The sequence below is a fragment of the Mastigoproctus giganteus genome, chromosome 7 (genome assembly GCF_048544385.1).
Source record: "Mastigoproctus giganteus isolate SK-2022 chromosome 7, ASM4854438v1, whole genome shotgun sequence".
Lineage (NCBI taxonomy): Eukaryota > Metazoa > Arthropoda > Arachnida > Uropygi > Thelyphonidae > Mastigoproctus > Mastigoproctus giganteus.
Genome location: NC_143581.1, coordinates 161,603,347 through 161,619,792, shown reverse-complemented (window position 1 = coordinate 161,619,792; position 16,446 = coordinate 161,603,347). Strand labels below are relative to the sequence as shown.

Here is a 16,446-nt window from a genome sequence, read left to right as displayed (position 1 = left end):
ATTGAGCATCCAGTTTAATCTCTGACAGCACATTACAAGTGATGGTAGAGAGAGCTGCCTTCTAACTTCTTCACTAATGTCTCTGTTCTCCAAGGTTCAGTTCTTTCTCAAAGTCTTTTCCTCTTGTGTATTAATGACCATCTACCGATTGGAAATCCTATCCATAGTTTTGCTAGTGACATCACACTACAGTCCACCTTTTGGTTTGAGAAACCTTGCCATACACAAACAAATTAAACTTTTCACATACCCAACAACAATTCCTTAAATGCTGATCTTCATGTAATTTTCAAATGGGGCAAAGAAAAGTTTAACTTCAATCCTTTTCTAAAACTCAATCCAGCCTTATATCTCTACTGCTCCTATGCTCATCTTTAATGACATTCAGATTTCTAGACAATATCACATATCTTTAGTAGGGATTATCTTGACTTCAAATCTCTCTTGACGTTAAGTGCACCACAAATGGCTCCCTATTATATATATATATGTTGTAACTCCAAATGCCAAAGATTTAAGAACTTATAGAAGTTAGTACTATGCATGGGTTGAAGACTAAGAAGACAGAAGATACTTGTTATCATTAGACTTGAATTTCTGTAGGTTATAATTTTTGGAAGGATGTTCCAGTGAACAGAAGTAAAAGGGGTAAAAGAGGAAGCAAAAAAAGTTGTACAGTAAATGGATGCTGACTGGAGTCAGCATCCATTTACTGTCCAACTGCACATGCACATGTTTGGACTGGTTTGGAAGAGAGTTGGTAATAGATGCCATTTCAGAAGATCTTCAAGTGTCTATAGAAAATGCATTCAGCAGTAACAGAACATATCGTTGGGAAATCGGAGACGTGGTGTTACACAGATATAAGGAATGCAGAAATGGAATTTTTGTGGATTTGTTGGATGATTATATTCTACAGCAGCATGTTCAAGAGGCAACCAGAGGGAGTAACACTCTTGATCTGATTATCAGCAGTGATTATTCAGGCATTAAGAATTTGCAGATAAAGGAACCACTAGGTGGTAGTGATCAAAATGTACTATGTGGGATTTACTTAAAGATGTAACTACCATCATGGGTAAAGGGAAGAGTATTTGCTTTAGTAAAGGTAACTATGGTGGTCTCAGACAGTTTTTACATTGCATACAGTGGGACCAACTTATGTTACCAACAGCAAATTCTAAATGGGAAGCATTCAAGGAAGTAATCATGAAAACTACTAGGCTTTTCATACCGATTAAGAAACACTGTTGAAGGTGTACGTCTAAATGGGTGTCAGACGAACTAATGAGACTCGGCAGATTAGAAAAATACATGGAATGTATACAAATTATCAGGTGACACAGAAGCCTATGATAGATATAAACTAGTCCGTAATCAAGTCACAAAGGAGATTAGGCAAGCGAAGGCAGATGAGGAATCTTTGGCAAAGGATGCAAAGATAAATAAGCAAAAACTTCTTTACTTATATAAACTCTAAAAGGAAGGACAGGGATGAATTAGATTGGTCCACTTGATATCAGTGCTTTGACTGTAAATGATCATTCTCAGATAGCTGCCAAACTAAATGAGTATTTTGCATCTACATTCACATATGAGGAGTTATTCAGGGATTCAGTTATCAAACTCTAACAGGGATTTAAATGATTTTGTACTAATTGAGAGTAAAGTGCAGGAGAACTTGTTGAAATTGAACATAAGAAAGGCACCTGGGGTGGATGGAATCTATTCAGTTATATTAAAGGAAGCAGAAAAGGAAGTAAGCAAACCCTTAGTCGTAATTATGATAGCTTCCTTGGACTCCGCAGCCGAGTGGTCAGGGGTGGGAGTGCAGTAGCACACGCTCTTTGAGTAGACTGGGGTTCAAGCCCCTGACTGCTAAATACGGTCGATCTGCCAACCTGCACTGGACCAGTGTGGCAGATTATGGTCCATTTCCCCCAGCATGAATTGTTGAGGAGGCTTCCATCCTGCAGTGGGTTGATAATGGCTGCAGTTTTTTTTTCTTGGACTTAGGGGAAGTCCCCACAGACTGGAGATCTGCAAATGTATCTCCAATTCACAAAGAGGGATCAAAGGGTGATATGAGTAATTATAAACCTGTTAGTTTGACTTCTGTTCCAGGGAAAATAATGGAGTCACTGGTTAAAGAAGCATTGCAGGATCATCTAGACAAGACTGCAGCAATAATTCAGAAACAGCATGGGTTTGTTAAGGGAAAGTCTTGTCTGAAAAATTTGATTGGATACTATGATGTGGTTACAAATGAACTGGATGCAAAGAATAATTTTGATATTATATACTTGGATTTTAGGAAAGCTTTTCCTAAAAGGAAAGCCAGCCACCGAGCGGGGCAAACCAGCCTCAATAGGTGCCGGTCCCAAGCCCAGATAAAATGGTGAGGGTTGGTGTCAGGAAGGGCATCCGGCTGTAAAAAAACTATGCCAAAACAAAAGAAAATGATAGAATGACGGAAAATAGATGTGGAATGGCTAGGGCGTACCCCATAAGCGACGCACAGTCACATCACCTGGAAACTGTGAGAAAAGGGTCAGGGCTACCAAACAAAGGACGGGTTCAGTTAAAGAAGTTAGTCTAGCTAGAGAAGAAGAGGATGAAAAGTGTTAGAATAGGAACATCGGGACGACAAATGGAAAGAGTAGACAGATTGTAGATTTGATGCAAAGAAGAAGAGTGAAGATCCTATGCCTACAAGAGACAAGGTGGAAGGGAAATAAAGCAAAAGAGCTCGGGTGAAGGGTACAAGTTGTTCTTTAGGGGAGCGGATGAGCATCAAACTGGAAGTGGGTGGACACTTTACGACACTAGTATGTGCGTATGCCCTGCAAGTAGGATGCAGGGAAAAAGAAAAGGACAGTTTTTGGATGGAAATGGATCAAGTGGTCATGGCAATACCTGAGAAGGAGAGGTTGATTGTTGGAGGTGATTTAAATGGACATTTAGGAAGAAGCAAGAGAGAGGAAGGAAGAGTGTATGGAAGGTGGAGATTTGGGGAAAGAAATAGAGAAGGGGAGAGGATAGCAGAACACGCAGTGGCAGTCGACCTGGCAATAGTTAACACCTACTTTGAAAAGAAAGAAAGCCAGCTGATAACATACAACAGCAAGAGTGGGGAAAGGACAAGCCAGATTGACTATATCAATCTATGCCGTAGGAGGCATCTAAAGGAAATGAGGAACAGCAAGGTGATAAACAGAGAAAGTGTGTCTGCACAACATAGATTGCTTGTGGTCAATTGGGAGGTTGCAGTGGACAAAAGTAGGAAATATTCAAGACAGCGGGGAGAAAAGGATAAAATGGTGGAGATTGAAAGAGGAGGATTTGAAGAAGGAGTTTAGGGAAAAGGTGCTAAAAGGAATAAAGTTACTGGAAGACGTGCAAGAGTGGTGGAAGTTAAATAGTTGCATCATAAGGAAAGTTGGAGAAGAGTTGTTGGGGAAAATATCAGGAAAGGGAGTGCCAGAGGGAAAGGTGACCTGGTGGTGGAATGAGGAAGTGCAAGCGGTAATAAAACAAAAGAAGGAGAAGAAAAGATGGGATTTAACAAGTAGCCAGGAAGATAAAGAAGCATATAAATTAGCAAATAAGGAGGCAAAAAGGGCTGTGGCAATAGCAAAGGCAAGGGCAGTGGATGAGGCCTACAGGGAACTGGAAAGGAAAGATGGAGATAGGAAATTGATGAGAATAGCCAAAGCGAGAGACAAGGCATCAAAGGACTTCTCATCAATAAAACAGATTAAAGATGAGAGGGGAGTGGTTATACAGGACAAGGAGAAGGTTAAGGAAAGGTGGAGAGACTATTTTAAGAAGTTACTAAATGAGGAAAACCCAAGAGCACTATGTGAGGATGGAGAGACGAATGAAAGAGTAGTGGAAGGCATAAGCAGGAAAGAAGTGGAAAGCGCACTCAGAAAAATGAAGAGGGGGAAAGCAGTAGGTGCTGATCAGATATCAGTAGAGGTATGGAGAAGTCTGTGAGAAGAAGGGATCGATATCCTATGGGACTTTATGGAAAAACTGTGGCAGCAGGAGAGGATACCCGATGAGTGGAGGGAAAGTATACTTGTGCCAATCTATAAAGGAAAGGGGGATGTGCAGGAATGTGGGAACTACAGGGGAATAAAGTTAATGTCTCATTCAATGAAGATCTGGGAAAGAATTGTGGAAGGAAGGATAAGGCAGGAGACGGAAATAGGAGAGGAACAGTTTGGTTTCATGCTGGGAAGAGGAACAACAGATGCAGTCTTTGCTTTAAGGCAGGTGATGGAAATATATAGGGAGATGCAAGTAGAGTTGCACATGGTGTTCGTAGACCTGGAAAAAGCATACGATAGTGCCCAGACAAGAGGTATGGAGATGCATGAGGGAGAATGCATCAGAAAAGTACATAAGGCTTGTGAAGGAAATGTACGAGGGAGCAGTGACTCAGGTTAAGAGTAGTGTAGGTATGACTGAGGGATTCTCTGTAGAAGTTGGACTGCACCAGGGATCAGCTCTCAGCACATATCTGTTTGATCTGGTAATGGATGTGAAGAGTAGAGCACCATGGAGTATGCTGTTCACAGATGATATCGTACTGTGCGAACCATCTCAAGGAAAGGTAGAAGAAATTGGAGGAATGGAGGAAAGCGTTGGAAGAGAGAGGAATGAGGATAAGTAGAACAAAGACAGAATATATGGTATTAAATGGAGAAGATGAGAGCTCTATAAAACTGCAGGAGGAAAAGCTACCATCAGTTTCGAAATTTAAGTATCTGGGATCAAACGTTGAGAGGGAAGGACTGAGTGCAGAAATACAGCATAGAGTGCAATGTGGATGGTTGAACTAGAGAAAGACGAGTGGGGTGCTGTGTGATAAGAAAGTAAATTGTAAAATGAAGGGAAGAGTGTATAACACTGTGGATAGACCCGCATTGATGTACGGTGCTGAGACATGGGCGATTACAAGGGCCCAGGAGAAAAAGATGGAAGTGGCGGAGATGAAGATGCTAAGATGGATGTGTGGTGTGACAAGGAAGGACAGGATAAGAAACGACTACATCAGAGGTACAGTTAAGGTGGGGCCTCTGAGTAAAAAAAATGCAGGAATCTAGGTTGAGGTGGCTTGGACATGTGGAACGAAGAAGTGAGGCGTATGTGGGGAAGAGGTGTGAAAAGTTGGAGGTGATAGGGAAGAGGGGGAGACCTAAGCTGAGATGGAAGGACAAGGTGGCAGAGGATTTAAAAGAGAGGATGGAGAAGAGAGGAAGCCCAGGATAGGGAGGGATGGAGGAAAAGAATTAAGGACGGAAATGCTAACCCCATATAAACGTGGGAAGAAGGTGAAGATAAAGAAGAAGATTTTAGGAAAGCTTTTGACACTGTTCACATGGAAGACCACTGTACAAATTGGAGCAGTATGGCATTAAGGGCAAGTTGCTACAATGGATAAAAGTGTTGTTGAGTGGGAGAAGACAGAGTGGTAATCAATGTACACTGCTCTTCATGTTATTAGTGGTGTCGGGCCCATTGTTGTTTTGTATATTTATCAATGATGTTGATGAAGGTATATCAAGCTTAACATCAAAATTTGTAGATGATACAAAGGTTGGCAGGGTTGTTAATAACAGTATGCTGCTGTAGCAGGACCTGGAGAAATTAGGCAGATGGACTAAGAGGTGGCAACTGAAGTCTAACATTGACAAAAGCAAAGTTAGTATTTCAATAGCAGTAATCCCAGAGAAATGTACCAACTTGGTGGTGTTACACTCAGTGCAGTGGAGAATGAAAGAGACCTGGGGATAATTGTGCATTCAGACATGAAGTTTTCTGAGCAGTGTAGACAGCTGCCAGAGTAGGTCATGGGGTCTTGTCAATAATGTACAGGAAGTTTGCAAGCAGGGATAGGGAGTTGATTATCCCCATATATGAAGCAATGGTCAGGCCACACCTTGAGTACTGGGTACAGGTCTGGAAGCCATATTTTAGGAAGGATGTAGCATTGCTAGAACGAGTACAGAGAAGGGCAACAAGACTGGTGAGGGGAACGAAGGGGTGCTCTTATGAAAAAACCTTAAGTTCTGCAAATTGCAGCGTCTGGAGCGTAGGCACCTGAAAGGCAATCTGATTGAGGTGTATAAGGCCTTGAATGGATTGAGCAGGCTCAATGCTGATGGGATTCATCCTCTTGCTCAGATTACAAACCTGAGGAGGCATAACTGAAACTGAGGGAAAGCAGTTGTCTAATAGATGTACGGAAATTTTCTTTTAGCCAGCGGGTAGTTGATTTCTCGAACAAACTTCCATTTGTCATTGTGGAAGTTGATAGCTTAAATAAATTCAAGGCAGAACTAGACAAACATTTGGAACGAATGGATAAGTGAAATGGAAAGGGGCTTTTTTTTTTTTTTTTTTTGTTGTTTGGCTGATGCTATATAAGATTTCTTTCTTGCATCATATGCCTCTGCTAATGATATGTGAGCTAGAGTGAAGAGAGAGGTATTAATTAAGGTGACTGCCCTCTTTTGAACAAAGCTTAAAAGCTTGAGATGTTTTGAGAGCACCCCCAGAATTTGGAACAATATTCTATGGTAGGACATATCTGAGATTTGTGTAGAGTCGCTAGTTGTTTAGAAGAAAAAAGAAACACCAAGAGCAAAACTGTCCGGTCATCCATTAATATTTTCTTTCATAAGGTTGAGCGGCCGATCCCTTCTAAATCTCCACAGCCCTCAACCTCAACAGTGGCGTACTTATCAGCTGAAGATGCCAATTCTGGCAACGATGCTCGAGAGGTAAAACTTACTGACATTATGCCTGTCTCCTCTCTTTTTGTAATTTTATAATTTTGAAATTTTTGAAATTGTGTGCTTTTGTAATTTTTCCTGCACAATGAGATAAAAAATTTAATAAATACAATAAATAATTCTATTTACATGTTTGTCGAACATTTCTTTTTTGATTCAATCAATTCAGCGAACACAGTTGCAAGTGATGCACAAGCATAGGAGAAATTTCGACTTACGTAAAATCCAATTTACATAGCATTCCGCGGAACACAACCCTTACATAAGTCGAGGAGTTCCTGTATATATAATTTAAAAAAATAAAAACTTAATTCAAATTTTCTGTGCACACTCAAATAAAGATAAGACGACACCGTTCTGGAAGGTATAAAAAGAACAATATCAGAAAATATGAAGAAGGACAAACACTAAGCAACACAGCAGTTATTTACTATAAAAAAGGATAAATTATAAGGTGCAGAAAAAAACAGATAATTTTATGAACCCGAGTTAAAATCTTGAGGCTAAAAATCAGAAAATAAGCACAAAAAAAAACAAACAAAAAAAAAAAAAGTTTCTGAAAAACAGAGACAGAAATTTGCTACGATATTGGTTAAGTGGTGATTGAAGGTTTAAAATTCCATCTTTTAGAGTGAGTATTCAATCAACATCGCATAGTAAAACAATCCATTCAAAAGCTGTGGAACAAATTCAGACTTCAAAATTTCTCTGCAAGTGTATTTTGAACTACCTGTACTAAAGGGCACATTGAACCCTACATTATTAATCAAGGAATCACTGTGATTTCAAAATGCAACATTTTGAATAATCCAGTATGGAATTAATGGGAATATTCTGTACACCATACAGAATATTATATAAACTATAATATAGCTTTGTTCTTTTTTATCAAAATTTAGCCTTATATTGACATCTGAATAAACATTGCTGATTTCCCTTTTCAAATCTATTAAATAATTAATGTTTTTATTTAGTTTTTAATTCATCTGTTTTATTTTTCAGCAATCTCATCTAAAGTTTAGATTCTGTATGAACCATATGGCAGTGGTGGAATCCTACTCTTCAAACATGGCCAAACTATGCAATTTAATACTCTTATTAAATTGCAATTTTAGTCTGACGTAAAGGAGACAAAATCAAAGTAATATCTTTACTGTACACAGAGGTCAGCAACTTATTTCCATTTTGGCCATTATTGTCCCTTACAGCTATAGAAATCATCAAACCTTCATATACCTGGACAGGTCAACGAACATCGAAAGTGCCACTTGAACTGGTGTACGGACACCGAAAGAAGCAATACGAATAATTATTATGCCAGTATCCCATAGAAAATCTTCTATAAAAACTTCCACCTGCCAGCATGCATGCCTAGGATTACTGATGCACACCATAAGAGCCAAGTATAAAATTTCATGCATATCCAATGACTTGGAGTTGAGCTATCATACACAGAGGAAGAGACATATGCTGAACAGGCACTTACCCATTATCCACTGCATACTGTATATAAAAATTGAACACAGTATGTTACCAAGAATGGCAAAATAATTTAGAAATTATTCAAATTACAACAAAGGCATTGCAATTGTTGACCCTGATGAATGTGTGTCTGTTGGGCTGCCTTTGGCAGGGAAATGCTTCTTGGTACAAATGTGCAGCCTCACGTGTGCTGCCGTTGGCTTTACCATACATGAAGTGCATGTCCACATACTCTTCGTTGCTGTAACCTCTTTCCATATTGACTATCCTTTAACGAGTACTAGTATGCCTGCTATGTCTCAGAACATTATGAGAGGGGAAACAGAGAGAGAATGAGCATAACCTAACCTAACCTAAACAAACAAGTCAGTGGTGGATCCCAACTCTGTACAGTTCATCTTGTCGGTGGTGGATCCAACTAGAAATGTGCAAATCTCGAAAACGATTCACTTAAGGACCCAATGTTTACTAGGCTTTTTTTGCATATTGTATTCTGTACAGTTCAGAATACAATAAAGGAGACTTTAAATTGTTGACCAACACTTTTGAAACACCCTGTATTCATGGAACTATATTAGTTCACAAGCATATATGATAATGCAGTTTCATTAACTGTTTATAAATTTATTAAATAAATAATGCACAGATAACTTACAAACTGGAAAATCTGAAATTTACCATAGCATTCAAGTGGCCTTTCAACCAGGGAAAAGTGGAAAGCTATATATTTAGGTCTAAAATTTTGACCACCCTGAGGGCTATTTCAACCCCGGGATACTGGAATGTTAGTCTTTTCATTCAATTTTCATTGAGATCCTACCCACCACGGGGGCTCACATCTGGTGAGTATGGGCCTGGCACACCCAGGGTCCTGAGCTGGATATCACCATTCTTATCTTTCTTGGTGATTCCCTTCTACTTTTCTTTCTCTCTCTCTCTCTCTCTGGGTAAATTCAGAATTTTTTTTTTTTTTTTTTTTTGCCTGGTGCAGCATAAGCCTCAGGCTTCCTTGCACCATATGGCTAATAATAATAATAATAATAATAATAATAATAATAATGTACTAATAGAACTATAAGAGTATCCAGAAATTCTTTGGACCAGGTTTTCATCAACAATTATGTATGCATTATATTAAATTTCAGAAGCAATCAACTAATAAATTCCTAATTAATAATTTTAATAAAATTTCATGGAAAAGCTAATTTTAATGAAATGTAGCGTCATTTGATAAATGTTTCCAAAAGAGCAAAGTATAAAATTTCATGCATATCCAATGACTTGGAGTTGAGCTATCATACACAGAGGAAGAGACATATGCTGAACAGGCACTTACCCATTATCCACTGCATACTGTATCCAAAAATTGAACACAGTATGTTACCAAGAATGGCAAAATAATTTAGAAATTATTCAAATCATTCATGAACACAATTTATCAGAGCACTTTAAAACAGAGTAAAAAACAGGTATGAAATTAAATTACAATGAAATTTCCCTTCAGACGAAATAAACAGAACTTCAAATATTTTCTGTTTTCAATAAACACACAACAGGCAAGGACCAAAACAAAGTTGGTCAATTTGTTTATAGACAGAGAAATCAAATCTAGAAGAACTACAAAAGGACAAAGTTTTCCATTTTAATAACACAATTATAATTAGAGGTTTAAAGAGCAATTACAATACCTCATTATGAGGAAGTCCAGCAGCTGAAAAAATTGGAATTTTCTGTCCTCTAGCAATACTGTTCATAACATCTATTGCAGAAATTCCAGTTTGAATCATTTCTTCTGGATAGATTCGAGACCATGGATTAATAGGCTGACCTGAAAATTAAAAATAATATACCTCAAATTTCGTCTTAAAGTTTGCAACATAAAACATATACCAATAATTACAAAATGAGTTTTTTTTTGGCCAAACTTTGGTCAATACCCATCTGTTGTTAACAGAAACTTTTGGTACCAAAACCTACCATTATAGGTAAGGATTTCTTTGTGGGATTATAGATAGAATAATATTGTAATTATTTTAGAGTTTGGTAGAAACTGGAGATTACTTATACTTACAACCATTAAACCATTATAGTGATTACAATAATCAGTAGCAAAATGTTTCCAGTTCAACAAGGATCATAATCTAACATAACCTAGATAGTTCTACATTCTAAAAAGTAACAAATCATTTTTAAGTCATATGCATAATACTTCATTAATTTCTGATTTGATGTTTTTTAATGATTTCTGTAATATCTTGTAAATTTATCTTTGAATATTCAGTAACTATAATTAGTATTAACAGTGGTAAATGATGCCAAAAAGCAAGCTTATACAGCATCAGCAAAAAAAAAAAAAAAAAAAAACAGATTTCATCTATCCATCCCCTCCAATATGTTGTGTAGTTCTTCCTTGAATATAATCAAACTATCCATTTCCACGATGGATGTAAGCTTGTTCCAAAATCAACCACCTGCTGAGTGAAGTCAAACTTCCGAAAACCTGTACTGCAACTATCTTGGCTTAATTTGAATTTATGTCTCCTCTCCAAGTGAAAGAATCCCAGCAGCACTGAACTTGCTCAATCTATTCAAAGTCTTAAACACCTCAATCAAATCACCTCATTGGTGCCAGACGCTGCAATTTGCAGAAACAGAAATGAAGCCTTTCTTGGTAAATCACCCCTCTGTTCCACTCATCAATCTTGTACTTCTCTGTACCCATTCCAGCAACTCTGCATCCTTCCTTAAATGAAGCCTCCAGACCTGCATGCAGAATTCAAAATGTGGCTTGATCATTGCTTTATACAATGGGATAATCACCTTATCCCTACTAGCAAAATTCTTGTATACCATTGAAAAAAATCACCATGAATTCTGTCCTGGCAACCTGTCTGCATTGCTCACAGAAGTTCATATCAGACTGCACAATTATCCCCAGGTCCATTTCCTCCCCCCACCATAAATGTAATACCACACAAGCAATACATTACTCTACGATTACTGCTCCCTATATGCAGTACCTTGCATTTGTCAATGTAAAGTTCAATTGCCATTTCTCAGACCATCTGCCTAATTTTTCTAAATCTTGTTGCAGCAGCAGCAGCATACCTTCATTACTGTGATGGACCAACCTGCCACCCTTTGAATCAACTGCTGCACTGGGCTGGAGAGATAAAAAATGAGATAAGAAAATACAAATTATTTGCTTCCCTCCTCACATAGGTAACTATCCAGTTGACCTTTAAATTTATTCAAACTGTCAACCTCAACTATCTGTGAAGGCAACCTATTCCAGCAATCAACAACTCGCTGTCTAAAAGAAAACGTCCTACAATCTTGTCTAAACCTCTTTCCCTGTAATTTGAATATATGCCCCCAAGTTCTGGAATTCTTTGTAACAGTGAAAATTCTGCCTTCATTCATTTTACTAACCCCTCTCAGAGCCTCATAAATCTCAATCAGGTCACCTCTAAAATGCCTCGTAGCCAAGTTCTGTAGCCCACACAACCGGTGTCTTTCCTTGTATGGTTGCCCCCTTTTGCTAATATCACCATGCAAGCTACCCATCTTTGGAACCTTTCAAGAAGCTCAATGTCTTTTTTTTTTTTTTCAGATGAGGTCTCGATACTTGAACACAGGATTCCAAATGTGGTCTTACAATTGCCTTATACCAGTGGTTTTCAACCGGGGGTGCCACAACAACATTCTTGGGGTACTGTGCAATTTCGGTTTAAGTTACTTAAAGTTATTATTATTATTTATATATATATATATTTTGAAATTTATATATTTGTTTGTTATTTGATTTTTAGGAGCATTAGCAACTAAGGCCATATTGCTCCGGGGATATGCGGTGGTCATTCCCTGACCTTTCTGCATCCTCCGTATTTGGTGGGCACGGGCTTGAACCCCAGTCTAATCAAGAAGCGTGTGCTATGCACTGCTTCTCCTGCCCAACTGGCTACGGAGGCGCCTTATATATCTATTTCATTATAAAAAGGTGTACAGTATCCATCGTACTGTATCTTTTTAATTTTGTGGTGATCTATAATTGATCTTTATTTAGTACCTCTATATAAAGAATAAAATTATTATGTAGGTATATATTAAAAGGTCGAAAACCACTGTGTTGGGTATTTCTTTTGGCCTAGGGGTGCAGTGAAAAAAATTACTGGGACACTAAGGGCGCCATGAACTGAGAAAGTTTGGGAACCTCTGCCTCATACAATGGGACCATGGCCTTCATATCTTAACAGAATAATATTCGAGAAATCATCGATAGCAAACCACAGGCTTTCATGACTGCCCATTTACATTGTCAGAAAACTTCATATCTGCCTGTATTATAACTTCCAGATCCCTTTTTTTCTCTACTGTTTTTAATTCAATCACACCAAGTGTTTTTAATTCAATCAAACCACATGATTCATTTGGAGGTTTCTATTCCCAATCCTGCATTTAGCAGCATAAAAACAAAGCTGCCACTTCTCTGACCATCTTTGAAGTCTGTTCAAGTCATCCCAAAGGAGCGCAGCTTGGCACTAATCATTAATGACTCTACCAATCTTGTGTCAACTGCAAATTTTGACATCATGCCTTCTATCCCTTCATCAATGTCATTTATGAAAATGAAAAACAACAGTGGTCCAAGAACTGATACTTAAGGGGCCCCACTCCTGATGCTACACCAATCTGAAGAATATCCATTAATCCTAACCCTCTTCCTTCTGCTCTGCAGCCACCCAGAAATCTATCTTAGAATTTTTCCAGTAATCCCAACATGTTTCAGCTTATGTAATAACCTCTCACGGGGGACTGGGTCAAATGCCTTGCTAAAATCCAAATAAACTATGTTGAAATTGTTCTATACATCCAGTTCATGAATAACTGTGTCAAAAAAGCTTACTAAGTTAGTTAAACATGATTTTCCCTTAACAAAACCATGTTGTGTGTTATTCAGAATGCCATGCCTATCTAAATAAGTATGCAAACTTATATCTTTACTGGGTCAAAATTTCTCTTCCTCAAAATATTCTGTTATTTAGGTATATTGATAACCTTTGTGTAATTAATTATTCAAATTTTATTAAGGATTTTGGCCATCTGCATCCTTGTGAACTTACTTCAGAAAAAACAAATTCTTGTAATAACACAGCTAATTATTTGGACCTAAACATTAGAATTATTAATGATCATACTTCAGATGATCTTTATAATAAAAGACTCTTTCAATTTGGAAGCTGTTAATTATTTGCATTTGTTTTTCAATATTTCTAATAGTGTCCACTCTAATGTCATTACTTCCCAATGGCTTAGAATTGCTACCATATCTAATAACTACAATATTACTATTTCCAACCCTAATTTTTTTTTTTCTTAAACTTGTTGGCAATTCTTTTCCTTTATGTTATTTCAAATTACCATTTTCATAAGGCTTTTAACATAATCAACCATGAAAATTTTTTTTCAAAATCCATTAACTTACTAGAGGTTTTTTTTTTTTTTTTTTTGTGGTTGGCATTGTGTATCTCAACATTACGATATTTCACACACTTTTTGGCCTTGGCATTACTGGCAGATGCCAACCTAAATTTTTTTGTTTTTGCTTATTTATTACAAAATATTTTTTCAAATGCTAATAACCCCACATTTTGTCCTTCTCAGTCTAATTTTGGTCCCACATTACATCTCACTTTATCACCTTATTTCACATTTTTTACTCTAGGCTTGTACAAAGTAGCAGTAAATTTATATCTTTGTAAGCTTGTTATTTCTTTCTATCCTGGTATATACTACTTCATGCGTTTAATACCTACTAATATACATTCTTAATTTTAATTTAATTTTTACTATTTTCTCTAACTTACAGTTTCAAATTTCTGACATGTGGGGTAGCTATTGTATTTTAATTATTTCCTCAACTTTCTGTTTCAGATTTCTGACACACAGGGTCACTAGCACATACCATAAATACTTTAGATCAGACTTATTTGAAACTTTCTTGACTCTCCACTGCAGTACAGACCTTTCTCTCTCTCTCTCTCTCTCTCTCTCTCTCTCTCTCTCTCTCTCTCTCTCTCTCTCTCTCTCTCTCTCTCTCTCTCTCAGCCATATACCAACTTGACCTCTGTAAGTTATCCTCTTTCATTTTAACCTTTCTCTCTGCATTCTGCCTCTGTCAGGTCAGCCATGAAATATACATATACCTTAAAATTAAAATTTTAACCCTTATTTTTTATACCAGCTTTTCAAATCTACCATGTGCTGCATATATTTCATGCCAGAAAGAGAGGCCTTACTTCTTGCTGTTTTTACCTTTGATTTCGACAGCTGGCTCTTGAAGAAAGCATTGAAATCATAGGATACACAGCATTAAGTACTTCTTATTACCTTCTTTCCCTTCCTTGTTCTCCGTTACAATTTTAGTTCCGTAAGCCCATTACACATTCCATTCCCTTCCTCTCTACCTACAAACTTATATATATACATATATAAATTGAAAAATTAACTAATTATGATAAAAGGAAAATTAAGAAAATTAGCATTGCAAACATTGGGGCTACATTAATGCATAATCCACTGCATGCGGCTTATAATAAATTAGAATAAAAATAAATTAAAAAACAATTGCCAGTAGCATGACAAACCAGTAGACTGAAAATAAAATAAACCATACATAACAAAACAAAACAAGGGGGGATCAAGTAAAGGGTATTGCAGAAGGAACCATTGCTAAAATAATTTTGAAATAGCCAAAAATATAATATCAAATCCAATTACATGAAATTTAGCGGTGCCCCCTGACTAGCACCGGGTCCAAATTATATGAAATATCACTTAGAACAGAAATGATTTAAGAACGGAATTCTAAGTATGGTTCTTAGAATGGAAATGTCTAATGTGCGAAATGCAGTGATTCCCTGGCCATTATTGGCCTTGTGGTCCTCTGTCGAGATGGATCGTAATGGTCAGTCCATTTTACTTTATTTATAATTTTGTTGGTCCAGTATTCTAGTTGGTTTTCATTTCCGTCCTAAGTGATATTTCACATAATTTGGACCTGGTGCTAGTCAGGGGGCACTGCTAAAATTCATGTAATTGACATATTCTAAAATATTTCTCGTTATTTGATATTGTATTTTTGGCTCTTTCAAAATTATTTTCGGAGCGTTCCCATCTGCAATACCCTTTAGTTGATCCTCCTCCCACCCATTTTGTTTTGTTATGTATGGTTTATTTTCGCTCTATTGGTTTGCCATGCTATTGGCATTTGTTTTTTTTATTTTTATTCTAATTTTATATATCAAGTTCATTATATTGACTCTATGTACTGAATATAAAGAAGTATATTTTATCATTACATAAAAAGATAAATTGATATTCTCTTTTAGATGTCACAATTCCATAAATTGATGTGAATTTCTAAAAATCATACTATAAACAATATTTTTTAGGTCTTTAAGTCAAGAAAGTGGCTTGTGAAAGACTAGTAATACAATATACAGTCGATTCCGGTTATTTGGGACACATCGGGACTAGTGCATTTTGGCCCGATTAAGCGGCTGCCCTAATTATCCGAAATTTCACGTAAATAGTTAAAAATACAATTTATCTCCCCCCTTTACAATTAGTTCACTGTACAATCAAATCACGTTACGACAAACTCACCACAGTAAAGTACCGTTCACTATATGATGTGCAGTAAGCGCCGGTCATTGTGATCACGTTTGTGAATTGAATTTTAATTCTATTAAACAGCGATTCTAATTAGCAAAAATAGGAGGAATATTATCCACAGGCTATAAAAGTAAAGATATATTAAGCATAAATTTACTCTTTATTACCTTAGTAATTAAAAAATTAAATGATACATGGAAAATCGGAAGAATATACGTGATAATTGGAATAATTAATACGTACTGTAATATGTACATACTAACTAGTTGACATTTCTGTTCACTGACATTTGTGGGTGGGGGTTAAAATTTAACACAGTAAAAAGATAAGCAATCAATAACAGAGAACACGGCACACACAAATTGCAAGTAACACAACACGTGCAAGTGAGAACGGAGTAACAAATTACGAAGCTTTAAAAATAGGAATGAAGAGAAGATTCTGAAAATTATTTTTTTTGTATGATTGAAGATTCCATGGA

General features: G+C 36.9%; 1 protein-coding gene across 1 annotated transcript in view; it reads right to left on the bottom strand.

Annotated features, from left to right (window-relative positions):
• Nucleotides 1-16,446, bottom strand: part of Vha55 (V-type proton ATPase subunit Vha55) — a 199,087-nt gene that overhangs the window by 122,338 nt on the left and 60,303 nt on the right. Inside the window, exon 6 of the mRNA XM_090377158.1 lies at nucleotides 9,977-10,116. Coding sequence (XP_090233284.1) covers nucleotides 9,977-10,116 — 140 coding nt within the window. The remainder of the gene's footprint in view (nucleotides 1-9,976; nucleotides 10,117-16,446) is intronic.